At 40.4% G+C, this 27226-nt stretch overlaps 1 protein-coding gene across 2 annotated transcripts in view; it reads right to left on the bottom strand.

Annotated features, from left to right (window-relative positions):
- Positions 1-27226, bottom strand: part of LOC131683369 (neuronal acetylcholine receptor subunit alpha-7-like) — a 372960-nt gene that overhangs the window by 110014 nt on the left and 235720 nt on the right. For both annotated transcript variants that reach the window (XM_058965291.1, XM_058965292.1), the window contains one exon: positions 13989-14098. In XM_058965291.1, the coding sequence (XP_058821274.1) occupies positions 13989-14098 (110 nt within the window). The remainder of the gene's footprint in view (positions 1-13988; positions 14099-27226) is intronic.

Raw genomic sequence — 27226 nt, forward strand, 5'->3', positions numbered from 1 at the left:
AAGCATTACGTGTATTCAGTTCGTGGTATATGAAGATACTCTCGCGCTGATTCCAAAAAAAATTTTAAAGACACGTAGTCTACAGCACCTTCAATATCAAGAAAAGCTCCTAAGCTTGATTTCTTTCTGCAAAAAATCCTTTTCAATGTTGTAGACAACATCGTGTGACCGGGCAGTAGTTCCCCCGCTGATATGCATGTTGCATTGCATGCAGCGGGTGCTCGTTCAAGCTAACATCCCGAATGTAATAGTCAAATAAACCTTCCACTGATTTAAGTAGGAAGTAGGTCAGACTGATCGGTCTAAAGTTCTTTGCCTTCTCATACGTGGCGTGTCCACATTTGGGAATTTATTTTATGAAATGTATCCTATTGCAAAACTACAAGTAAAAACTTTATTCAAGATATGCTTGAAGTGTTCACATCCTCTTTGATGTAGAATTGGAATGATTCCATCTTTTCCCGGACACGGAGCAAAACGATTTGGTCGATTCGGTTGTCACAATTCTACGAGCAAATGACCAAGAATCAGAACTACCTGCAAAGAACTCCGGGGCAGTCGTCGGTGATGACTCCGTACAGCCTGGAAAGTGTGTGTCAAGAAGACAGTTGACATCTTCGTCAGACGAGTATCCACTATTAGCAGTTCTAATAGAACTGACATGAAAGTCTTTCGATTTCGAAAGTTACTTATTTAACCTACTGAATTCGTTGAGACTAGAGAAATTTGTGCAGAGACTTTTCCAACCACACCGCTCAGAGGATCGAAGGACATTTGCTTTGCGAACCAGCTTAAATGCCTCCGATCCGTCCCTGCGTCGGCGATTCCAAGCTCTTCTATATAACATTTTGAGACAAACAAGTTCGGTGTTCCACCAAGGTGTTCCTCTAGAAACACGCAGAACTCGAAGCGGGCAAGCCTCTCGGTATGCTAATAATGTGAGTGAGTTTGGGTTATCCATGACCTCATCCAAGTTACTTGGAGATTTCATCGTTGGAAAATACCCATGAAACCTAGTCGGCAAGCTCTCATCGTAGAGGTCCCAGTTCGTAGATTTGGGAGACGTTTAAATGATCAATGACGATGTACTTATAATCAGATAACGACGGTTCGAGCTCGTTTGGTACGAGCCAGTTTGCCAACTCATGCGTAATACCGTCAGAGTTGGCAACTGACAGAGAGTTACATCTAACACCTCTTCTCTGCCAGCTCGTGCAAATAGTGGGCAATTTCCTACATTAAGAATGTACAGATTCGTACTACTTAAGTATTTAATTAATTCAGTGCCCCTCAAATTGATATCTGAGCTGCCCCGATTTATGTGATGGGCATTTACATTACTGCCGATTATGAGGGGAAACCCATTTCTGCCAGAGTATGATATAACCCTTTAGAAATCATCAGAAGGTGATGGTTCATTACGCAGCAAATATGCCGAACAAAAGATGTATTTCTTGTTTATGCTGTCAACAGTCATATTTACCGTAACAGAAAAAAATATCGCGAGTTGTGAGGTCGGATGTAAGACATGCGTCAATAGCACTATTCGCAAGTATGCATGCACGAGGCATTTCACATGGATATGTCATGCCATTTTTGTTGAAAGCTACGAAGACAGGGCTAAGTAGCTTTCCAACATAGAAGTTTCCTTTATTGAATTACGATTCTCGAACCAAAGTTATGGAAGCGTTTCCTTCCTGCACAAGGCGGGCTAGATTCGTAGTTGCTGTACGTTTATGCTGAAGATTAATTTGTGCTACTCTAACCATATTCGATAATAGCACTACATCTTTCATTATCAGCACTTGTACAGCAACTAGAAGATACCAAGCAATTGGCTATAGCGAACCCCGAAAAGGGTATTAGGAACATAACCATCATTTGAATCCCACGATTTGCGAACACCGAAATAACGTTCACTATGTCAGAGATTCGCTTAGCACCGTAAGGGTAAGACAAAACTCCGTTCACGATTGACATATTTAAGTCATGCCAGCCGTTCAGTCCTTGGCATGGATAAACATCCCGACTTGAGGACTACTGTTGTCAGTTGCCTCTTACGACGTGGGAGCAGGAACCCAGCGGATCAATTCTTGGCTGATATAACGGGTGTTCAATAAAAATGAGAATGATTTCAATACCTTGCTGTACTTAAAGTAAAGAGCGTCATTGTTTTTCTCTCTCCAAGAGAATTGCTCGCTGGACTCTCTAGAAATGGGTGGCATGTTTCTTTTCGCTCGGGTGCTGTCAGCTCAATCCAAGATGGCGTCGAAACAGCAAGCACTCCGCGAGCGTTTTGTACGGTTTTACGAAACGCATCGTGGAAAAAAGTTTGCGATACAATACTTTTGAGACGAAAATGTGCCTGTGAGTACAGTTTACCGGATCCTGTCATCCCTGAGCGTGGAGCGGAAGGAGGCCGGTTACTGCCGTCCGGCGAATATAATGATGATGAAGAAGAAGAAAGCTGTTCGACAACAAGGAAGGAACGAGTTTGTGTGACGATGGTCCCCTGAGTACACGGATGAGCAGATAGCGATCGTGGAATCGCAGTGCCACAAGATGACGAAGAACTACCACGGGACGTCGTTCGTGCTGGACGACGAAAGTTACTTTCCGCTCTCGAAGACCCACATTCCAGGAAATGTCAGCTACTATTCCAGTGACAAGTCGGCTACACGCCTGAAGTAAAATATATGTTTAAGCATAAATTTAAAAAAAAGTTATGCTGTACATCGCCATACCGGACAGAGGAATTTCAAAGCCATGGTTTAAGCCGAGTGGTCAGGCCATCAATCAACAAGTGTACCAGGAGGAGTGTCTTGGGAAAATTCTTCTGCCGTTTTTGAAGGAGTATCATGCGGATGGGAAGTACGTCTTCTGGTCGGAAAAGGCGTCTTCCAATTACGCCAAGAAAACGCTGGAGTATCTTGAGCAGAGAGATACCCTACGTGCCGAAAGAAAGGAACCTGACCAACTGGTGCCAGTGCCGTCCCATTAAGGATTTTTTCGGCTCCCTCAGTGCCCTAGTATACAAAAATAATTAGCGGACCAAGGATACGAAGCAGTTGACCACCAGGATCCGGAATTGTATCCGGAAGATGGACGTCAGTGCCGTACAGCGCTCTTGTAAGAGCATCGCGACTAAGTTGCGTCGTACGGCTGACCAGGGCCCCTTTTTCAATATTCATTGACATTTTTTTAAAGAATCAAATATGTTTTGAATAAAAAATACTGAATTCGTTGAAAATTACTTTTTTTGTTTTTATAGAACACTCGTTACTTCAACCCGCCAGATATAACACGACCTCTATGCTGGTTTTGCCCGGAGATGGATAATAGATTGTTATCACCCTATGTTATCACAACTGCGAGTTTCAATCCTAAATTTAGTGGCCTAAATTCCAGTTATTAAATCAAGCTGAATCGGATGGCTCTGAATGTAAACAGTCACCACGACGAAGGAACAAAAAAGTGTCATTTGTGCGCGGCAAATTCACACTTTGTTTTGAAGTTGTGCTAGATTTGAAATACGCGAAAATTTAAAAAAAAAATTTATCATTGGAAATGTTCTCGAACAATTCTGCGATCAGACGTCGTTCTGAAACTTCGGAAATGGAACTGAAATGATTTTAGTTCTACATAAAACTCTCGGGTCGGGATGTCGTCAAAACATGCTGCCGGCCGGAACAGTGTCTGGAAGAACCATATGTGAGCAGCTTGTCGTTTATTCCTTCCCACCAAGTAACCTATCAGGACGATGAAGTTAAATCTAGTGACCTGAACGCGTACCCCGAAGTACACAGGATATGTTCCCATGAACGTCGAAACCTACGTCAAGGTGGGTTCTTATATATGACCACAGAATAGTTTGATATTCCCAGAATATTAAAGATTATTTTTGCCAATAACATCGCCTGCAAACTAATGATCTGGCAAGGAATTTCCAGCTGCGGACTCAAAACTCGAGCTTTTCATCACCAACCAAACGATGTACTCGAAGCTGTGTACACAAGAGTTCCTGGAGAAATAAATATTAAAGAGATTCAGTAAAGTTCTGGCCCAATTTGACAAGCTGACACTACAGCCGGGGCAGGAACAGCCGGTACAATCCGCCCAATGGCTCGCAATTCGACAACATCGAAGAGTTGAAAAAATAACAAACGGAATGTTAAGAGTACTTGAAAAACGATTCAGGACGCAGAACAAATGACTTGGCGCTTAGACAGGTAGTCCAATGAACCACAGATGATGGTGAGAATTCTACGGATAGAACACGAAAGCCGGAGTAATACTGCGATTTTTTTTGTTTTAAGCTGCAATAAAATATCTTTGGTGGCAGGTGAAACGGTACGACGTAAGCAATAAGCAAACTGTGCAGAACGTCCCTCTACCACCGCGTGAAATTCGACAGAAAAAGGATTATATTGCAAGTTGAATGTTGATAAATTAGCTGCGATCTATGATCTCTGTTCGAGTATGATGTTTCTGATCGAGAAGAGCCGCCCAACCCAATGATTCAACGGCCAGCATAACAAATTTGGCTTCACTATGCTATATGCTAAAAGAAAAAAAATGGGTAAAAACTTTTTTTCTCCACTAAGGACAACATCGTTTCAAACCACAGTGGCGCATAAAGAGCACAAAATCATAACTAAATTAATTATGGAAGTTGCGTTTCGACTTCGTCTCATTAGAACTAGACACAAACTTAGTGACATGGATCGATGCCAGCTTCAAAAACGAAAACACTATTCACGTTTCTGAACCATGGCATAGTGCATATTGCATTGGCTTGCTAAGTCAAACCAAGTTTCGACTTCATTAATTCTCATCAGCTTAATCAGAGCTTCTTCTCTTTTAAGCAATACTAGGGGTTTTCTCAGACAAATAAATATAATAAGAGGAATTCGATACGCAAATTCCATAACTAATTTAACTATGGCTTTCCAGATAGCTAACCAGCCCGAGCAGCACCGCTTGTTGACTAGCAGTTTCTATAACAAAATTCGTTGAAAAAAATCTTACATGAACCATTATTCAACTGATTTAGCAACTAAAAAGTGCTCCAGCAAAAGTTTATGTTTATACAACAGGCCGCGGCCATTACAACTTGCTTGTGTTGCTTGGGAAGCTCCAGATTATCGAGCAGTAAATGGGCTCGAGTCCCGATTTCACTGAGTGATAAGTGACAAGAGTTGGGACTGCATTGATATGGGATGCTGTAGGAAATTGGAGCCCGAAGAATTTGTTGAAACGCCCAATACCTGTATCTCCCTTTCTTACGCATGGCGAGTGCAGCAAAGTTCCTAGGCTTTGTCATGAACACCAAATAAAGTCAAATGAGTTTTCTACTAAAGGGACCCGCTTAATTGATTGAAGCCGGAATGAAAAAGATTACTTTCATCGCGAACATCAAAGAAATGTTCCACCAAATACTCATCCGTAGAGATGATCAAGTCTCCCAATGTGGTCTTGTGGTGCGGTATGAACATTTTGATTGTGGATGGCCACAGGTAAGCCTCCCCAGTGCCTGCTCGGGTTAAAGCAGACAGCTCGCTGAGTGATGGCGGTAGGTAGCATGTTTGAAGCCAGCACGCTCTCGGTCCACCTTAGATGACTTCAAAAATATTGACATTCTTCAGGAACGCGAGAAGTGTCTCTTCCTGTGCTAAGTCGTTCGCTAATGTTTTCTGAATCGAGAAGGGTATGTTATGTATGTGCTCTACCGTGAGTCTTGTATTGCAAGTCGGGCACATTTGAGGGTTGGCGCGTGTAGTAGTGTGAATATGGGTAATCTTCGGGTGTCCTACCCGAAGTGTTCTTTGTTCCCTTCGGTTTTTGCGGTCGATCCACCTCTCCAGATCGCTTTTTCCTTCTGAGGGTAACCTCGATTTTTTCCTAAGAAGCTCGTTTCAGGACAGCTACCGCCAGTTCCCATCGACAGGGAAGTACGCCGGTCTCAACGCAGGTGGCTTCGGCAAGGGGACTGGGCAGTTGATTCCAAGCCAGTCCAACTGCTCTGAGATACAGTGGTGACAGGATATCTACTAAGCCCTTCCAATTGTGGCTGGTTCTCGAGCCGTAGAACAGGCGACTATTTAATAGGGCCTGGCTGATGTTGAGTGTGGTTCGCCTACTCCACTTCAGGTCGTTTTCTGTCGGAAGTGCGGAAGAAAATGCATCTTCCGGTCGACTTTCACACCAAGGATTTTAGACTCCTTTCGGAAAGGAATTGCAGTTCCAGCAAGTTTGACTGGCCTACCGGTGGCTACATGATGAGATTTGCAGCAGTGCGCAATAGCGCATTTTGGGCTGAGATACGGAAACCGACTAAGTCGGCCCGCCAGCTGAGAGCATTGACGGCAGTCTTTAGCTTCAGTATTGTGCGACAAATTGTTTTTCCGATGGCTATAAGTATTATATCGTCGGGGCAGACAAACACGTATAAACCTTTCGGAAGCGTGGCGAAAATGGAGTTCATGCTGACCAAGAATAGTATGTCTGCCAAGGCTGACCCTTGGGGGACCCCATTAGCTTCCCGCAATAGGTTCGATTACTTTCCTCACATACCCACCATGGAACTTCGGTAACTGAGGTACTGCTTGAGAAAGCAACCAAGGTTTCCGCGAGCACCCCATCGGTACAGCTACTCCTTCACGCCATACCGTGTTGTAGGCCTTAGCGAGATCTAATATCTCTATGTCTGCATGCAAGTTGTTGGCTATGGTGTCACTTACTATTTCACTGAGGCAGCCTAGGTGAATTCCTGTGCCGAGTCCCTTACGGAATGCGTACTGTCGATGGTCAAGAAATTTCTGTTTTTTTAAGAGGGTCATCAGGCTTCTGTTTACCATTCTTTCCATCGTTTTCCCAATACAGTGGAGATGACTGATGGGTCGGAAGTCCTAGTTCCCTCGCATTTCTTAGGAATGGCATTCGTGAAAGCGATTCTCCAGCTGTCTGGGAAGGACCCGCCTTCCCATATCCTGTTAAATCCGTCTAAGAGTGCTTGTTTGTCAACCGGGGGTAAATGCCTTAACAGGGGATATCGAACGTTGTCGAGTCCGCCAGAATTACTCTTTACTAGTACTCAGTGCAGTGGCTAGTTTCACTCCAGAGAAAGGTTTGTTGTAATTCTACCTAGCATCTGGTATGAATGTTGTAAGGGTGGCTTCTATTGTCCTCTTCGTTCTGAGGAAGGCAGGAGTCAGGGTGGAGTCTCCAGAAAAAAAGAAAAGTGTTGCCCGATTGCATTAGCAATTTCAGAAGGCTCAACTGCTGATCCCCTTCCAAGGAAGAAGCCCAGCTGACGTCTCAATGGCCAGCCTGGCCTGGTTTTTTGGGTGGCGAAAATCCACCGATCTCTCATTCCATCGATGATGGTCAAGCGGGGTCATTTTAAGAGTTCGAAAAGCGTTTCGTCGATCTTTGCACTCGCTTCTTCTGGGTTCCTTCAATGAACCGCTCTTTTTGGTGGTGCTCCGCTGGTTTGTGGGGTGCCTGTTTCTACAACCTGTGTCATGACCTCTGGTAAATAGACGCGGTCTCGTTCTAGTGGCGTAGCCAGGAGGGGGGGGGGGGGGGGGTTGGGGGTTAAACCCTCCCCCCCCAAACCAAAATTAATTGGATTGAAAAAAAAATTGATGCTGACGAATTTAATTTAATATTCCACAAAATATTTTTGGAAAAATATTCACTGATCACTACATTGAGAGAACTGTGTTTAAAGCGTCATGAGAACTTTTGGAAAATTGTGGGAAGGGTATCTTGTAACTTATTTCTTAGCCAAAATCCCATAGTTGTCAAATTACTTCAATGTAAAATAAAATAACTGTCTGAATTATTATGAGCTCATTTTTGGAAAGATGCTTTAAAATATGGATTAGAGACAATTTTTCGAATGGGAATCTAAATTTGAATAGGTTGATTGCATAACATAAGCTTGTTTACCGAAAACTTACATACATTTCAACATTTGCTGAAAATGTATTTTTTTAGATTGTGTAGAGTTTAGACAACAATTCAATATGGTTAACAACAAGAATAACATTTCAGAAACTTGTTGAAAGCTGATGTAATTTTGTCTCTAGCAGGTCAGGATCGGTTTTGTGAGCATTGGATTTGTTGTATTATCAACTATATGAATAGCCTCTTAGCAGGATGCAATGAATGGCGTACTAAAATTTTGTGTACTACGTACTAGTACTGCAAGTTGTGAGGTTGACTAATGAAGAAAAGTAAAATTAATGCTCGATAAATTTTTAACGGTCACGATCACATTCATTCGAAACTGCCAAATTTCGATGAATTTGAAGAATTTCAAAACGTAAAACTGTTCATCTGCTGATAGAATAATTTTGACGGTTAATCCTCCTAGAAGTAATTATAGACAAGAATTACTCTTCAACCAAATTTGGGTCGAGACTTAATGTCTCCAGCAAAGTTTTCGAAAGTGCTATTTCAAACAACTTTGTCAAAGACATAAATATCCCACATATTCAGAGTATCGAAATATAGTAGTAGAAAACCTTTACAACAAGCTATTCTGAAATTGCTGTATTTGATAAATCTCTTCTGCGGTAATTAAATAATAAATTCACATTGCGTTCAAGGTGCCTTTGTAGCTTACAAAAAAATAAGGGAACTGGATTTAAAACAAATAATTCCCAGATATTAAAAGGACTCAAAAACACAAAGAGTGATTCCATTTTCAGGAGCTAGCATCAATTCGGCGCTAGCTTAGTCCGCCCACCAAGTTAGTGTCGGATTCTGATGAGATGAAGTCGAAACGCAAGTTTCAGTTCCATCCATGCATAATTTAGTTATAGGTTTTGTGTTCTCAACTCGCAATGATTGTTTCAAACATTTTTATCCGTAGCGCAGAAAAAAATTTCACCTAAATTTTTCTTCAACAAAATTGTTTGAAATGACATTATCAAAAACTTTGCTGAAGGCACCATGTCTCTTAATATTTTTGAAAAATTAATTCACCATAATTACCTCTATGAGAGTTAATCACTAAAATTTCTATATCAAAGCAGGCGCTGTTTTATGTTGATGACTTCCCGAAGTTGTCAAACCTTCAAAGTCAAGGATTATTATATTAGGTGATCTTGAACGTTGAAATTTTTTTAGATCATTTATCCCACTTTAAAAGATCGCAATTTTTTACTTCATTGACATATTATACAAGAAAATAATCCATAGAGGTTTGAAAACTGTTCCATGTTGATCCTTCTTATTTGTAGACTGGAATGACATCTGTTAGACTACTTATGTTTTTGAGTTTTCAATAATTTATCAAACTCATATTAAATTTTAACATTTTTTCAAAAAAATTGCGATTTTCATCCAAACCCCCTCCAAACTAAATATCTGGCTACGCCACTGTCTCGATCGAGTGCAACCGAAACGTTACCTTTGTACGTGGGCGACTTCACCCAAGAATTTATTTTTGCTCTGACAGTCAGGTGGCCCTAAAAGCACTAAGTTCAGCAGATTCGAGATCGAAATTAGTAATTGCATGTTGAACTCAAATTGAAGAATTTAGCATTTCAAATGCTATCTACCTTCTATGGATACCCGATTAGTGGAAATGAAGTCGCGGTCAAATCGGCTAGATCAGGCGCTGCGTTTGACTTTGTTGGTCCAGAACCAGTCACTGTCGATTAGTTAGATAAAGCACATGAATCGTTCTTTGGTTACATCCGAACGTGCAAACCAAATAAAAACGCTCTTGCCGGATGCGAGTCCAAAAATGTTAAAGAATTTGTTCCATTTTTCAAGCATAATTGCACTATTCTAGTCAGGGCACTGACTGGACATTGCCAACTCAATTAGCACACGGCAACTATACAGCGTACTGAATATTATTCGTGTGATCTTTGTGAATCCGATTACGGAACTTCATATCATTTGATATATAACTGCCTGCAGTAATGCCATTGTGCGTCCGGATTTTTGTTCTCTTTACATAGATGAACCAATGTACGGGGAGCTATTCCAACCCAATAATACTGTTCCTAACCCATTGTGGTAAAAAGCTATAGTCTTTATCAGTAGGGTTCATTCTTCCGTCGGGAGCGAAGAATGCAGGCTGTTTGTGATTGTTTTGTGTTAACACTTTCCATTTCCCTAACTTTTTCTTTCCCTTCACACCAGGAATGTGATGAGACGACATGGCAAGGCACAAATATCTGAACCCCGTGGGGAACGTACTAATCAAGCCAATATAGTCAATATATAGGTTCCATGAAGAGTCCTTCATATGCGAGGTCGTGTTCAAGATCAGAACACCTGAAATTCGACCCAATCATCTGAATGATACATAAAAACTCATTTATGGCTTGAAGGTTGGCGATTGGCAAATGGAAATCCGTAGTTGTGATGTGCTCAAACACGATTATAAATATTTCACAGCACCTGTTGGATATTGGAGCCAAGGAAGTTTTATCAACCTCGTGCGACTAATTTACCTAAACGTGCCGTATGCGGCCCGATTAGCCAACTTTGGTTTTTCCAGGAACGTGAAATGAGTTCATAGAGAATATTTTAATCTCAACAAATGAAGTTTTGGACACAACCGAAACAAAATTAATATTTTGGCAACATTAGTCGAGAAGAGTGTGACATTTTAAGCACACTCAGCCAAAAAATACAGTGAACTTCATAAGTATTTCGTATATTTTTTAGCCACAACCAGGACGTATGTAAATCATAAGATTATCTTATGAAGCGGCATTTATTTCGTCAAATCGGTTTGCTATGATTTAATTTTCCATAACGCATCTTCGATTATTCATAAGACAAAATTATATATTCCTCTTATGTTTATGTCAATCATAAGATGCCCGTATGAAACTGAAGCGAGTAACGTATGCAATACCCAATAAAGTCTTATTTTTTCATAATCATCTTATGAAAACATAGTTTTGTTATTTTTCTATACATCATAAGATAATTCTTATGAATTTCGCTGTATAATTTGGCTGGGTGCAGGGATTAGTAAAATATAAGAACAGGTGAAAAAAGAAGCCAGCTGGCGGATCTTATCCTAAGTTATTACCAATACTGTCAATATTCAAATATTTTCTGCTCGGGTTATCGAGGAAGTTGTGATGCACAAGTGTCATCACCGTTGAGCGTGATCTTGACAACGATGAAATCAGATCGCAGTAAGCAGCGAATGGAAAAAAATGAAAATTTTCTGTGTGATCAGTTTGTGCGCGTTAATATGCTAGTTAAATCGCCTCATTATTTAATAATCAAATGCAGTTGGGCTGGTAGTTCTTCTTATTGCCTTACCAGTAAAGTGAAAATAAATGTTCGCATGTCTACGGTGAAAATGTATTCATTGTGTCCGTGTGTTCACGCTGTGAAAAACCGCATTGTTAGTGACGATCATTTAAAGACAAACGTGCAGCCTGCAACCAATATCTCCCGCAGGTGAGTCACAAATTTCCGGCCGTCAAAGAGCCACTGCTGCAGGGACCTCATAAACTTTTTGTCTTCTGTCTCGCGAGCCTACTTGGTCCTGAATTGTTCCGGAGCGGGTAATGATGCGGAAACTACAAGAAGCGTCGTAATGGTAGTGTTTGAAAAACTCTCCACGGATTATCTGGGTTACCATTTCCATCTAGTTATAGTGCTTCAAGCGTTATTCTATTTGCGCCTGTCAGTAATCGGTATGCCTCGTTCAATGCAGCGAATATTCCATTAATTGCAGATAATTTCATCGAATCCACGGTCTGGCGGTCTCAAAGCCAGAATACATTCGCTTGTATCATTATTCAGATTTGGTTTCGACTGAGTGGGAGTAGAATCCTTGGCTTTCCAGATGATTTGGTGTGGTTACCGGTTCAAAACACTGCAGACAGACCGAATCCGTTGCATAAATCGCCAACAGGTAGGCAACAATTGTCGCTTCATGACAAGATTAAGCTTCAATGGTTTACCACAAAGTTTTCACTACCAAAACTGTACTTTGTGTAAACATCTCGTTCGATTATCATCACCGCAAACTATAAAACAATAATATCACACTTGGGTAATGGGCCTATTTCCACATTGTTTTCATTTTTAGCCTATCCATTTGAATCAGTATTTACTATCTTTGTTCAACGCATTGGCTCAAACGGTAGTGTGATATTTCGGACATGCGATTGGAGTTTTTGTTGCTCTATTTTACCATTTCAGGCCATTTTTGCTGCATATTGTATACTCTATATTGAGAAGTAACTGCAACCACTCAAAAATGCGAGCTCAAAACAAAATACTGGATCACAACAGTGTTGTTAGCTCACACATTTTAGTAGTTCACAAATTACATACTTTTGATCATGGGTTAAGGTGTAAAAATGTACCATTGGATTTCGGAGACATGTATGTCGACTTGTATATACTGAAATTTCACTTTTGTGTATTGGTGGAGAAAGGCATAATCTAATCAATAAAAGTTTGTGAACAGTTTTCTGATAATCCTTATTTTACCTGCAAATTTCTACTGTAGACACTGATAGTTTTTTCTTCTAAACACAGACATACACACTTAATTCAGTTAGGTAATTTCCGCACAGCTGAACAGTAAGTAAAATTTAGCTTTAATTTATTGATATTCAGCGATATACTTTCCGAGTTTCAACAAAACAAACGCTACTTCTACTGAGAATTCGGCAAATGCTTTGTTGGCTGAGTGCTCAGCTGTGTAACACTTGGTAAAAGTTGCGAAAAAAGCTGGGATTCGGCAGAACAAAACTGTGTTTAGAAACATTTCATTGCTACTTGACCCAAACAAAATCAAATACTGAAAACCATAGTCACACTAACAGATAATAAAAACAACTTTCCACGATACCGTTTCCCACTCAATTGAATGACCACCTACCTTACTAACCCTTCCAAGTATGATAAATTGTTCAACCTAAACGTAAAACATCGATCAACGCGAACTGATCCGGTTCCACAGAGCGGAAAGTTCAAGCTGAGTACCAGATTAGCATCCACGTGGCTGGCACCCATACCAAACAGGCCCTCGCCGCCATCGGCGGGAAATCCGGGAATGCTGCTGCCCCACGAAAGTCAAAATGCTGGTACTAGGCCTCAAATTTCTTCAAATTATTCGTTTTCGTGGAACCCTTCCTCACAGTTCGCGCATCATCATATTGCCATCTCCCGAACCAGGAAGCAAAAGCTCTGGTACGGTGGTTCAGTGTGGCACTGTAGTATGAAAGGCTCAATTCTAAACTCTTCAGTAAAACACGATACACGATGTGTCTGTGGGAAAACGGGAAAACGATCAAAGGGAAAGGCAAAGTGCCACCCGAGCACCGGCGCCATCCTCCGCAGGGCCCCCTTGAGCGACAACTTCACCCGCAGTCGAACCGCACCACCATATCCGGATCTCGCAGTCTCGGCTTTTGTGTAAATAATTTGTGTTTGTTGAATGTTTTCGCGCATTTTCACGAGAGTACTTATGTATGGATGAGAGTGATTTAATATAGAGAGGTTTTGTTCCTGGGTGCGTTGTCAGTTGTCTGCTGTTTGTTTGTTGCTGTTTTTGTTAGTTATTGCGTTGGTGATGGGGGTGGTTGATGGTTGGAGGAGATGAAGTTTAGCTGATTGTAAAGTGAGTTGCTTGCTGCTGCTGCGGCTGCTGCTGCTGTTGCGTGATAGCGTGTTGTTGAAAGGATACGAGTGAAGGTAGGGATGACCAACTCGAAGCGTAGTTTTGAATTACATTTCTCCAAGCTAATTGTCCCTTTTTAGAATGGTAACAGTCTGATGAGTAGATGAGGGTTTCTTTTTTTGCAGCACAAGCAGGTTGTTTCAAGTCGGATTGTGTCAGCGGTGTCTAACGTACAAAAGTAGGTAACATGTCAAGTGTTGGCTTATTGTGTTTGCGTGTGTGTGGTGTAGAGCGTACATTTATCGCTTTTTTAAGTTTTTGTTTTTGTAGGTTTTTTACTTAGATAAGAATGAATAACAACCTGTTGTACATCAAAACATCTGGTTTCCAAATTCGATGCGGTGGTATCCGTAGATCTCGCACACCACCATATTCCGATGTGTTCCACCTTAAATTCATATCATTCCATTCCTTTTTTGAGAGTGTGTATTTTTTTGGTAATATTTGAAGGGGTTTGTTGAGGTTGGTTGTGGGGAAGGCAGGTTATCGATTTTGGTGTCGATGCAAGTGAAGGGTTTTATTTAATATTCGCATACAAACGGTTTTTAGTTTTGATTCGATTGTGACGAATTCGTTCGAAGACGCAAGATGAGGTGAAGGTAGGGCAATAGAAGAAGAGAAAAAAGAAAAGTATTTAATTAAATAACATACACATATATGGCAAAAAACTCACACTGAAAAAGAGTAAAAAAGTTATATTAAATTATTCAGTTCGAAGCGGCGACGTATTACATCACTCCGGGAAACACGTGCTGGCGTGGCGTGGGAATTATCTCGCTAGGGGGCTATAGCCCCAATCGCTCTTTATTTGTCATCAATCACAATAAACACAGGCTTCCATGGATCCGTTCCCCCCTGGGGAGAAGATTTAGTAGGGTCAGTTATTCTGTTTTCCTCACACTTGTGTGTCGCAAGTTGGGATATGAAAAGTACCCCATATTCAAATGACAGGTCGGTCCCTTTGCTAAGCGGGCAACATGAAACGCGGATCAGATCGGTGCTTGGCAATACGGATAAATGGGGCATTCATGAACAACTTATCACAAATTCAGGGAAAGATACCGGTACTAGTCGAATGTCGAACTGTTCTGATTTATTGGTATTGGCAACTTTTGCATACAAATATTTTAAAAAGCATAAAGTAAGTACGTATCATAACCCCTTAACACCAACTTACACTCAACTTGTCGATTTTTTCCGATCACCGCTTAATCAACAGGTGATTGGTTCCATAAGACGTGTACAAAATATGAACTTTTTCGGTTGCTTCTCATAATTTTAATTTTTTCTTTGTGTAAATATATAAATGGTGATGCAAACAATAATTTCAAAACAAATGCTTGTGCCGCCAAATCCTCATTAATAAAATTAAAAGTGAAGGTATCGACATTGCCGAATACTGTAAATCAATCTGATTTTGTAGTAAATAGATATTGTACATCAAAAATATTTCCCCAATGCAAATAATTCTTTACATCGTTTCGTGCATATTCCGAATAAGAATCATGCCTTTTCTGTAATGAAGACCAAATATGGCCTCGGCATCATACCAACACAACATGATGAAACAAATTGAATGAGAAAGTGTTAGTCCATTTAGGACGATTCAGACGATACAGCTTCCGTCAACGTCACCGTTCCGTCAGGATAAGTTTAATACTTTGCTCTTGAACCCATTCACACATGTCGCACGTCAAAACGTTCCATACCGTTCATGTTGTGTGTGAATGCTTCCATTTAACTGCATGTAACTAATATTGACGTTCCGTACTGGTGACGGAAGCCTGATGTATCGTGTGAATCGTACTTTTTGCTTGCTTTGCTTTTGTCCGACAATATGTATTCTACACAAATATGTCTGGTGTTTGTGCGAATTTCCATCATCATACGCAATAACGCTGTTTTGTCTGCAAACTACTCAATTTCGTGCATGCAAAGCCCTGGTACGCATTCAAACTATTCACGAGTATATGGGTGAATTACGCAGTGAGCTTTTCCCACCGCGAATGGTCTATGCTGCAACATTTTCGCTCACTTAGCAGGCCCGTAGCATGCGGTTGGCCAGGTTAGCTCCAGCAAAAGGCGCTGAAATCTTAATCTGCTTTGTAAAATAATGGAATTAATAATGGAACAATTGGAATAACATAAAATAAGCCAAGATAAGTGTACCATCTTCGTGTGAACACTAAATCCACGCAGAAAAAACTCGAATCGGTAACCACACCATCAATCTTCACTTCGTGGATGGGCATATAGGTACGGCATTCCTTCATGAAATATTTGTATCCAGTAATGTCAATTGCTTTCTTTAGACAGCCTATCACCAATGTGAGAATATCTGGACGAACTTTCGAGAAACTTAGCAAAAGATCTTTGATCCGCAAGCACATCAGATGTGGTTCGATCGAGTTCAATGTGTATGATTTTGAATGAGAAGCAGGAGTCTTCGATGACGAATCTTGTTCGCCATCCAGGAAACCGCGGGTAATATTCCCCAATAAATTGTAGTAGTAAAGCTTAGTAAACCGATCTGAACTTATTGTTTCCCGGATAAATACTCTGCCCGTCGCCTTCAAACACATAGTGTCAACTGACTTCACAAAGTCTCCGGAGAAAATACTTCGTATGTGTCCTTCGAATACATATTTAACATTTCATAAAACTTTAGTGGGCCGTTAGTGCTCCATGTTGATGGCTTTACCCGAAATCGACTGGGAATTTTCGATTTCCTTCATTTTTTAAAAATTATCGTTATTTATATTTTACGAAATTGAATGAAAATCGATAGAAATTTCTATTTTCCTTTGTCAATGCAAAATAGTTCTTTTTTTAAATCGGAAGTCTTTCTTCGGGGTCATTGTAAAATCCAGTACTTATTGATTCAATTGTTTCAAGTACCCTCATATTCACCGCGATATATTTACTGACAGTGTTGCTGGTGTTGATAAATACCGCAACTTCAGCCTGCCATCTGATCTCGCTCAAAACAGAAATCAAATGGCCCCATTGCTACCAGAAGACACACAAGATGATCTCCTGGTGTGTCGCTTTATTTACTCTGTAGTAGAAAAATATCGTTGTTCCTACCTACCTATTAGGATGCGATCAGTGTCGATCATGAGCAAATAGTTGCTCCGCTACTTTATTTGGGAAGAGTCAAACTTGTTAAAAATGAATCTGAGAATTAATGTGGCAGCCAGGGATGTAATGCACTTCAGAGCAAATAAAGAGAAGAATAAAAAACGCTCTTTGCACCTTTCTTGCGAACCACCGCTCTTCTCTTTCACAATAAACCTCTTCACTCCAATGTGTGTTGCTCCCATGCGTGCATTTTACTCCATGGCTGCACACCTCAAAGAGTAGAAATAAAGAGGCTCTTTAGCGTGAATTTTGGTCCCACACACACAGAAGCAGCGAAGGCAACCAAAACACATTTTAAAAACATTCATGCGATCAATTTTTTCTGAATTGTAGTTTGATTCGCCTTCCTACCTGCTTGCCAGTGAGGGCGGGCACAAAAAAGTGGCTCTTCAAGGTGACTCTTTGAACGAAATTGTGCAGCTCTTGGCGCACAGATTTTTCTCTTTTTCGTTTTCAAGTTCCTCTTTGTGCGGGCGCACAGTGGCGGGTCTTCAAACAAAAGTCGGACAAAACCTCAAATGTTACCTAATTTGGCTGAAAATCACAATTTTCGCTAATTTTGAGGTGCTCAGCTCATTTTTGATGTCAAAAGTTGTAAAATATTAAATGCATTTTTCCATACAGTATCATTGAACCTTTCTAATAACTATGATCCCGTTTTCATGATAGATTTATCGTTACTGTTCACCAATGTCAGCAATATCATAAAAAAATGAAGATCACTACTTTAAATCCATTGTATAACGTGTTGGTTTACTGTAGATTATCTAACTATTTTAAACAAAGCACCATGCGCCTCCATATCAGCAACAAAGCTTCAAAATCTTCTTAATTTTTTTTGCGCACCTAGGCGCAGAACGAGACCATCATATTCGAAAAGTAGAGGTTATTTCCCATAGAATGTATACTATGTGACCGTTCCGAAATGATTCCGAAATTTGTACAGAATACATTAGTGAAAAAAGTATTTTTGATCTGACCACCTCAAACATATTTAAACTAAAAAGTCATAGTTTCAAGTAAATTTACCAAATGTATTTTATTCACTAACCAAATTCTTTCGTTTCTCTACACAATGAAACTAGTTGTGTTAAAATCAGACCAAAATCGAAAGAGCAACATGCCTTTGAAGTGTACAGAGCAATGGTGGTTTCAGAAATGAAAATCATTAAAAAGTCCGGACTTTGCTACGTTCAAACTCATGTTAAAAATCGTCCTCTTATCCAATGATCATAAAATTTTGAATATACATTATTCAATATATGAGAAATTTAGGAAAAATATAAAATATCAATATTTCAAAAATAAATTTTTGAGGTTTTGGCCAGCCTCCAGCCACTGTGGGGCGTTCTACACATCGCAGTGTTTTTGTGCTGCTCTATTTTTCATCGGTGTATTTTGCTCTTTGTGGCACATCGTGTGAGAAAATAACAAGCCTGGTGGGAGCTGCAATTTAACCATATCAAACATAATGTACAGATTATGTTCTGGACCATTACTCAAACAGAGTGGATATTAAGTGAATCAACATACAACACGCCGTGGAATACGAGAACGTTAAAGTTAGTATACCGCCGTTCTACGCATAATTGTCCCATGTATATAGGGAATCTCAAAGAACATGGGACAATTAAGCTTGTAACGGCAGTATATATGGGTGATTATTTAATCAAGGTACGACTGCACGATCTGGCATCACTTACCTTTAATCTCTTAATGAAAGTACTCATGTTAAATTACGGGAGGTGGTCTCTGTTGAAGAAACTTCTCCTCATGTGTTCCCAACGGTGTTTGTGTGTTGAGCATGCGTTCGACGAAACCTATTCCCTCCTATGTAACTCTTCTAATCAGTTCAATGGAGTTGCTCACAAAACGCTGGTTACACATCCGGGGCAAAACTCTATGTGCCAATTCTGTAGCTAGATGCCACAACACAGAAAATCCTACCCATCAGTTAAGGAAAATTCAATGACTGCAAAGCATAAAATCAACTTATGGTAAATCACAAATGGTTACTTAAATATTCATAGCGGATCAGAAAGTAACAAACACTCACTCAACAACTACATCACCTAATGTATGAAAATCAAAAACCAACACAACCAAGAAAGTTCCAAACATGATTAAAAACGCAATGGGCATGTCATAGCGATGTCATAAAATTTTAAAAAAGCTACAACTTTGCGTCTACTGCTCCGATCTTTATAAAAATTTGAGATAACATTCTTAAAAACCTGAACTTTACGATAGAAGAATAATTCGATTTTTTGGCCGACCTCAACATATGTAACCCCTTAAATGCCTGGTTGTTAAATGGTTGCCTGGTTGTTTTTCGTGTAACTAGTACTTATATTTGTTATTGCTGCTCGAAATTAAGTAGCCTCCTATTTTGCTTTTAGTTTAAGAAAAAATTTCAAGACAGTTTGATTACTAGGGTCAGCTTATTAAACCAATTCCATAAATTGAGTAACATAGAAACAATTCCTGAATTTTGCTGAAGGTGGTGAATTTAGTAGCACTTGCACATGCTATACTCAAGCTGCACAAAAGGTTGCAGAATGCAGGGCTCATTTTTGCATCAGCATATGTTCTTATTCAGCCCTTCGTTATGCAAATACGCGATATTATAATAAATCGTCTAAGCGCGGTGTTTCAGTCCTTTCAACCGCGAAAAGCAACGTGGAGTGTTGGGAAAATGCGCTAATACTGCCGGTCTATTAACGAATTCAATGTTCGTTTTGGTGAATGGTGCACTGGATTCGATTCTGGTTGCAGGTTTCTACTCTCTACTTCCGGATTGATCTGTTGTTCGTGAATGCGATACTGACTTGATCGGGATAACGTAGCATTTTTGCTCATGATTTCAACATGAATTGTAACTTTTAAAAATGCAAATTTAAACTGTTGGAGCAAATTAATATAACATTGGCCATCAGTACCGTCTTTACGCATGGGCACACTGGTTCAGGACCAGGGGCCCCGAGATTCTGGCGGCTCCACACTTGACATGAATATGAGATCATTCTAAAGACCCACTGGCGAATCCAGGGGGAGGGGGCTCGGACCCCTCCCGAAAATTTTCAACTTGTTGAGAAATTTTAAATTAGTTTGAATTTTATATTAGTTTCAAACTCAAAAACTTTTGAAACCAAATTTGACCACCAATCCTGATTTTTATTAAATAAGGTTTTTACTACGTATTGTACAATATTCCCTTTAAATCGAAATTTTAAAACCAATTTTTTCTCTGGATCCGCCCTTTTAAAGACCATATTTTAAAAAATAGTCTCACGAAATTATCATTAACTTATTAGCGTGTGGGTAACATAAGACCAGACATTGCACCATACCCCATGTGATCAAGATGTTTAAAGAGCTGCAGGAAACGAGGCACTGCATGACTATTGTACCAATTCAAACGTCAATCCAACATTTCGATTTAAGTTTCAATTTAATTTTAACGGTTGATACACCACATGTACAAAGTTTGGGAGGCACCAAACATTAGCTAATCAACAAGCACACCATGTTTGGCAAGCGAACTGCGGATTTGGCAAAATATTCATTTCTTGATGGCATCTTGATCTTCCAACGGACAAAGCCACATGGAAACGTCCAAAAGTAACTTTTTGAGGTCCTACGAAGACTCGATACTTTTCAGTGGCGTAGTAGTGGGGGGCGGGTTTGGTCACAACCCCCCCCCCCCTCCCTCCGAAATATTTGGAATAAATTTGGAAAATATTAATATGTTTAACAAAAATATGCCTAATATTTTAAATAGAATTCTCAAAGTTTCATTTGCAAATGTTATTTTGTGAGAATATTTCCTTGTAGTGAAAATTTGGCGGCAAACCTCGACATCTACCTGTCGGCTCGTCGTGGAGGCTAGCTCAATCGCCGAGGACTACAAAGAGTAGATCGCGGCGAAGCGAGGAGCTAAATTGCTCCTGGTATCGTGACAAAACTGGGAGCTTATTGGAACACGAAACGGATATCGGTACCGGTTCCGCCACATTCTATAGTCCTTGACTGACGGCGAACATGGACTGGAGAGCGTGCGAGAAGTATCACCATAGCGACCACCAGGCAATTCGCTACCGCATCGACCAATGGAACCCTGCTGCAGCACGGAGAAGGACGACCGGCAAGGTAAAGTGGAAGACGAAAGTCTTTAACTAAAAACCTCTTCGTTGAGTCACTTCGGCGAACAGCGGAATCAAGTACGTTGATGCGGCAGATCTAACAAAAAACGGCTTGTGACGTTACAATGCCACGAAAACTGGAGCCATGCAGTAGACGGCGTGCAGCTTACTGGTTAAATGAGTAGCTCACTACGCTACACGCTGCTTGTCTTAGAGCAGCGTGTATTATCTAGTGTTGCGTCATCGATGCTGCGATATGGGGATCCTGCTTGGGGTGCGCCGCTGAAAACCAAGAGGAACCGCGAAAAGCTGAACAGGACGTTCCGGCTGGTGGTCGTACTAGTTGCGATTGCGTACCAGACGCAGTATGCGTTATCGCCGAGATGATCCCCATCTGTATTACCTTGGCGGAGAATATCAAGTGCTACAATCAATGAGACGTTAGAAACGTGAGGAAGATGAGGAGAATCGATTCGATGGTGACATGGCATCAGGAGTGCGACAATACGGAGAAAGGAAAGTGGATCTACCGGCTTATCCAAACCTAAATGGCCCAAGAAGGGAACTAAAGGCGGCGCTAAATGACACCGGTCAAGGATCCAAAGGGCTCAAGAAGTTGTAGTACTGAAACCAAATAAGAATCGGTAGCGGGAGAACTTCATTCGCCAAAAAACTCGCCGTCAGTGTACCGCCGGGAACTAGACTGAGTAGACCGCTACGAGACACCACCAGTCGCATCGGGGATCCAGCAAACCGGACGCTCTACTCTGCTGGAATCGCCGAACTGATCTCGGCACCTGGCTAGTTGGCTCGCTTTCGAACTTCTCTCACCAGGGAACTCTTCGTCGGAGTAGGCTAGATCCATCGTCGGGGACTAGACCGAGTATTTCGCGAACCAGTCGGAAGCTCAACGAGAAAGTGGTACTAAATGGCACTGAAGAGAACTGAAGGGCTCAATAAATTAGACAGTCTGAAGTTTGCCGCCTAGATTGTCCTCGTAGGGGAAGAGCACTAATTCTAGACCCACAGCTAGCTTTCCTACTACCATAAAGAAATTGCCACGTTGTGTGGGTGGTCGAAAATTGGTAGTGTGTCGAGGATGGGTGCTGTAACCCTACTGACAGAACTAACTACCAAGTAATTGGATAGGAGTGTGTGCTGCGCAGATAAAAAAAACCTCTTCTCGAAGTATCGTCAGGGAAGAATCAGGGTCCGTGCAAGAGTAGTTGTATTAGCGGGTCAGGTGACTACCCAAATCCCTTCTCTGAGTTGTTGGTTTTTGAACATTTTTTCTGCTCTCTAAAAATATATATACATACATATATTGTAGGATAAAAAAAAATATTTATAGACCCCCCCCCCCCTCCCCCAAAATTTTCTTACTACACTATTGTCGATGTACGTACTATCGTGGGACAGTGTGCCGACTAACTAAGATGCGTACTATCGAGGTTTACTGTACTAGCAATCATAAACCATTTCACGTATTCAAGAGTAATATTTCATTAGTTTAAGAACTATGTCACGAGTATGAATGGTGAGTCGTGCCTATTTGGATAGAAATCATGAACCAGTTTGCGTATCCGTGAAGAACATTTTATGAGTTTCTGAACTACACGAGCACGAATTTTTAATCGTGACTAATATATTAGGAATCATGAATAAGATGACGAGGATTGCAAGGACTCATGATTGCGATTTTCGTGAAATAGTTCACGAAAACATTCAAACTGTTTTGATTTTGTGAACTAAATCATAACCACGAAAACCAAATCATGATCCAGATGAAATAAAGCATGACCCAGTTCACGTTGTACAGTCAGACTCTGAATAGTGTTCCTAAATCTATATTTATAAAAAAATGTTCATAACTTTGTGAACTAGTTCACGTACAGAAATTGATTTGCTAGTGACATGTTGGAAACCGTAACTGAAGTTCGCAAAACAAAAACAAATATCTCCACTAATAAAATGCGTTATACAGGCGTTAAAGAAAATTGAACGTTGTTTTGAGTTTTGGTCATGATCCTGTTTTCGTATTATATAAACGTCATTGTTCCAGAATTCATGGCACTATATGCACGATATCCTGAGAAATAGTGCATCTTATCTATACGGAGAATTTGTTTGAGTGCTAATAACTTTTCATGTGAAAATGTGAGTTTTTTTTTATTTTAGAAGTGGTTAAATATCCGGACTCATTTACTCATATGTGTGTCATATGCAACGCCTGATGCTAATTTATTCATGAGCCGTGCAAAGCCCCAAAAACCCTATAGTACCAAAGTTACAGTCTATTATCACACTAACTTCTGTTTGAAGGCTTTGTGAATATCAACATGGTTCTTAATAAATCAGCTAACAAAATCTGGAGCATGCATGATAGACTAACAACAATTTTGACTTTTTTCGGAGCACAGCTAAATCAAACGGTAATTGGCTTCATATACCATTTGTCAAATATAAGCTTTTTCCGAACACTCTAGGTCACCCAGAAGAGTTTTCAAGTTTGCATGTGAAAATATATGAAACATTGGCAATGGAGACAATAAATTCAGTAAAAAATGCCAGTATGATCTTGTGCATCCCAAAATCTGCAGATATATAGATTAAGGTGTTAGGATCAACATTTCCGAAAACTGCCAACTGTTCCGATTTTGCAGTAAAAAGATACTCTCATATAAAGTTATGTGTTGCCTCTCTTTCTCCCACATGCTTAGAATAGGAATTTCCTAAAAAATCGGTTGATCTTCAAAGTTAAATAACATCCAATTGCCGTTTGAATTAGCAGAGTTAAAAAAATATCAAAATTGTTGCCGGTCTGATGCATAATTAGGGGCTGACAAAATTGGGTCTATTCATACTGAAATAAATAGTTATTTTGCAAAATTTAAAAGCCATGAATATCTCTGGAAGTTACGTAGTGCACTGAGCGCACTTTGTTATGAAATTCTCACGACATTGTCTTAGAGAAAATATAGATACTGATGCGATTGCCAGAGAGTTATGAAATAAACTCGGAAAAGACTGTAAAAACTCCAAGTAAAGTCGTCAATAATTACCATGTCAATCAAAGCGGATAAAATAATTAGTTCGGGAATTAGCACCTCCTACCTCAAAGCAACGTGCGAACAGTCAATTACGGCAATTATGGATACTGTCCGGACATTATCTGTCCATAAAATTCCCAAACAATTGCTGACAGTTTGATCTAGCAATATAAAACGAGATTCGCCAACTTTTTAGCCGCAAAACAGACAAAACATTCGCTGTTTCGACCAACTGCAGGTCACTCGGGACTTAATTTGGCCTCCCAGGTGATGGGAGGATGGTCGGAACAAGTAACAAAATGGTGCGCTTTGGGTATAACCTCACAAGACGACGATGTCTTAGCTTCTCTACCCTGCTCCCCCCCGGTAGCAGTTTGTGTATGTGTGAGTGTTGGTGTGCAAACACGAACCACAGGAAAACGATAAAAATAAAGCAAATAAGATTATATCTTCTTGAAATAAAACGAAATAAATTGCACATCATATTGTGGTCTTTTGCTGCGAGGCTTCTTCGCTGACCACCAGTTGGCTGGCCGCCGTTCAGCGTTTGCCGCAACGAAGCAAGCAGCATTAGCATCATCAACAGAGGCGAGATTGCTGCTGACTACTGGCCGACTGACTGGGTGTCTCCCGGGGGTACAAATATGCGGTACGGGAAAAAAACCGAGAGCCGGAACATGGCTAGGTTGGCAGCATTCCTATATACATAAATATGTAGGGTATAGAGTTGGGCTGTACCATCTTGCCACCGGGGACCGCATTTTTTCGCCAGTGAAGCTTCCGGGATTTTCAGATGAGGTTTTCCATTTCCAGGAAGATTGGTTTGAGTAAGAAGCATAAAGTTTCTGATTTATATCAGAAGTCAGCTTTTTGAGTTTGTGGAACACGCAACCAACCCTACTAATCTTTGATTGGTACTACGAATTCATTCTACTTTTAGAACGTATTTATATAAATTAATCAACGTTACTGCTAAAAGCTTTCGATTGTACTAGTTCGTCCGTTTTGTGAGATAGATACTTCCCAGTTCTGCAACGTCCACATCCAGAAGTCAATCAGTTGCTATCGTACAAGGTTACAAAAAAGCAAACTACGCTGCGAGAATATAACGTGACGTGACCAGCAACATCAAACTGTCGAAACCAATTGCCATTCTCATATTTTATTTATTAGGGCATACCCAGCTCCCCGAAAGCTTTTCTCAAGCTAAGCGGATCGTCTTCCGGGGTTTCATAGCTCATCCATCTGGTGCGGAGTTAGTCTACCGTCGATAGAGCAGCATTAGCTTCTACCACTGCACTGCAGTCAGTCTACAGGTGCCTGGATGCCGTGTTCCACAGTGTTTACTAGTCAATACATATCTTAAGTTAAACTGATCCGAAGAACAAGGGCGGATAGCAGCTTTCAGATTTTTTTTTGTTACATTTTCATCCGCCCGCCGTTGTCGTTCCCATCCGCTAACTCCTCGCACCAGCAGAGGCAACCGAGAGAGTTTTCTGTCATATCCGGATCAAGTGAAAAGCTGGAGAAAAGCGATTGGAAAATTGGCTGTGAATTCCGAATGGCATAGCATCCATCAATAATTGATTTATAGCTATCGCAAGTGGAATTTTATCAAGCTGCAGACGAAGGCAGGAGTACATATAGGGAAGATGAATTCTTAAGGCGCTGCTGAGCCAACCTATAGGACAAAGAAGCAGATTGATAGAATAACCGCCCGGTCGAAGCCATGGGGTAGGGAGTGCAATTGTGTCAATAGTGCACAGTATTTTTGAGAGTCACCTGATCTTGTGAATGATGTATGAGAGATGTGTCACTGTGAAGAGCTCAGAAAATGTCTATTTGATATGGAACGTAAATTTGAAGACGTGCCGAATAATTGATTCTTGAATTCAATTATTCATTTTCATTCGAATCGAAATTCGTTTTTTTCTGCAATCAATCATCGATAATAAACTCTAAACTAATAGGATTCTGAGGCTGATATCCCATATTTTGACATATTTCAATTTCTTATAAAATGATTTTTGACTGTTTTACGAATTTATTTAGTACTCGCTGATTTCAAATTCACTTAAAAGAATGGGAAAACAAACCATACTTTTTGAGTTATATACATTACAAAACAAACAAGTTCATTGCAGAAAAGGCCCAAAACCCTCTAAAAGTTGACTTTTGATGGTATTTGTCTTCAAATATTGTCCTTTATCACACCTCGAAAAATTCTTTTCGAAGGTCCGCAAACCTCATTTTTCACAACCAAGAAATTGGCTTCAGGAATTTTTCCAACCATCAGGATTAACATACGCCAAAATGGTTTCCATTCAAACTCAACTAAAACCATTCAGAACTCGAACAAAACAGCAAACAATCACCCCTGGGGTGAACAAAGCAACCTAGCAACAACATTATTTCGGTAATCCGACAGAGGGACGAAAGAATTTATAAACAGCAGGCGTGGCAGGGTAGCGTAAAATACGACGGCGATCAAAACTATGGTCTAAAGAGGTGCGGAAAGCCAGAAACGCTTGATAGGTTTAGCCGGAATGTCATGGTAAGAGAAGTAGAGAGGCTGGCGGATCGTCATCGTCGTCCATTAGCATTTTGTTCGCCGAGCGAGCACATAACTATATACCCCTTGCGGATTGGACTTCTCGATTTCAGCAACCAAAGTCAAACATAAAATTGAAAATACACTTATAGCTGACTGGGGCTTTTAATTTTTGCCTCCCTGCTTCTTTTCATATTCGAAAGGCGAGCACTTTTGCACTGGAAAAGCAATAAACTTTTGCGGCTGATGGAACACCGAAATCGGAAAATCGTTTGTCTTGTTTCGGGTTATTCCAGTTGTTTTCGGTGTCAAACTGAAGTAGTACGAAGCGCCGTGCTCTTTAGTGACTCGTTCCCTGAATTTTATTAGGGATTTTAGGGGGAATTGAATACTGGGCAAAAGAAAAATAGAAAATTCATTCCGCTTAATGGTTTTTACATGACTGGATGCAACCATAATGTGCATGTTTCGGAATATGATTTGCGTAACGTTTCCTGATAAAATCCAACATATTGCATTAGTAAATTGGCATAGGACGAATTAATTGCATGGGGTTCGGTCTAAATAAGACATTGACAACTTTTAGTCTACTCATTTTGCTGTTAGTAGTTTCTTTTAAAAACAAATCTATAATTTAAATACAATAAATGTGGAA

The sequence above is a fragment of the Topomyia yanbarensis genome, chromosome 2, assembly GCF_030247195.1.
Source record: "Topomyia yanbarensis strain Yona2022 chromosome 2, ASM3024719v1, whole genome shotgun sequence".
NCBI lineage: Eukaryota > Metazoa > Arthropoda > Insecta > Diptera > Culicidae > Topomyia > Topomyia yanbarensis.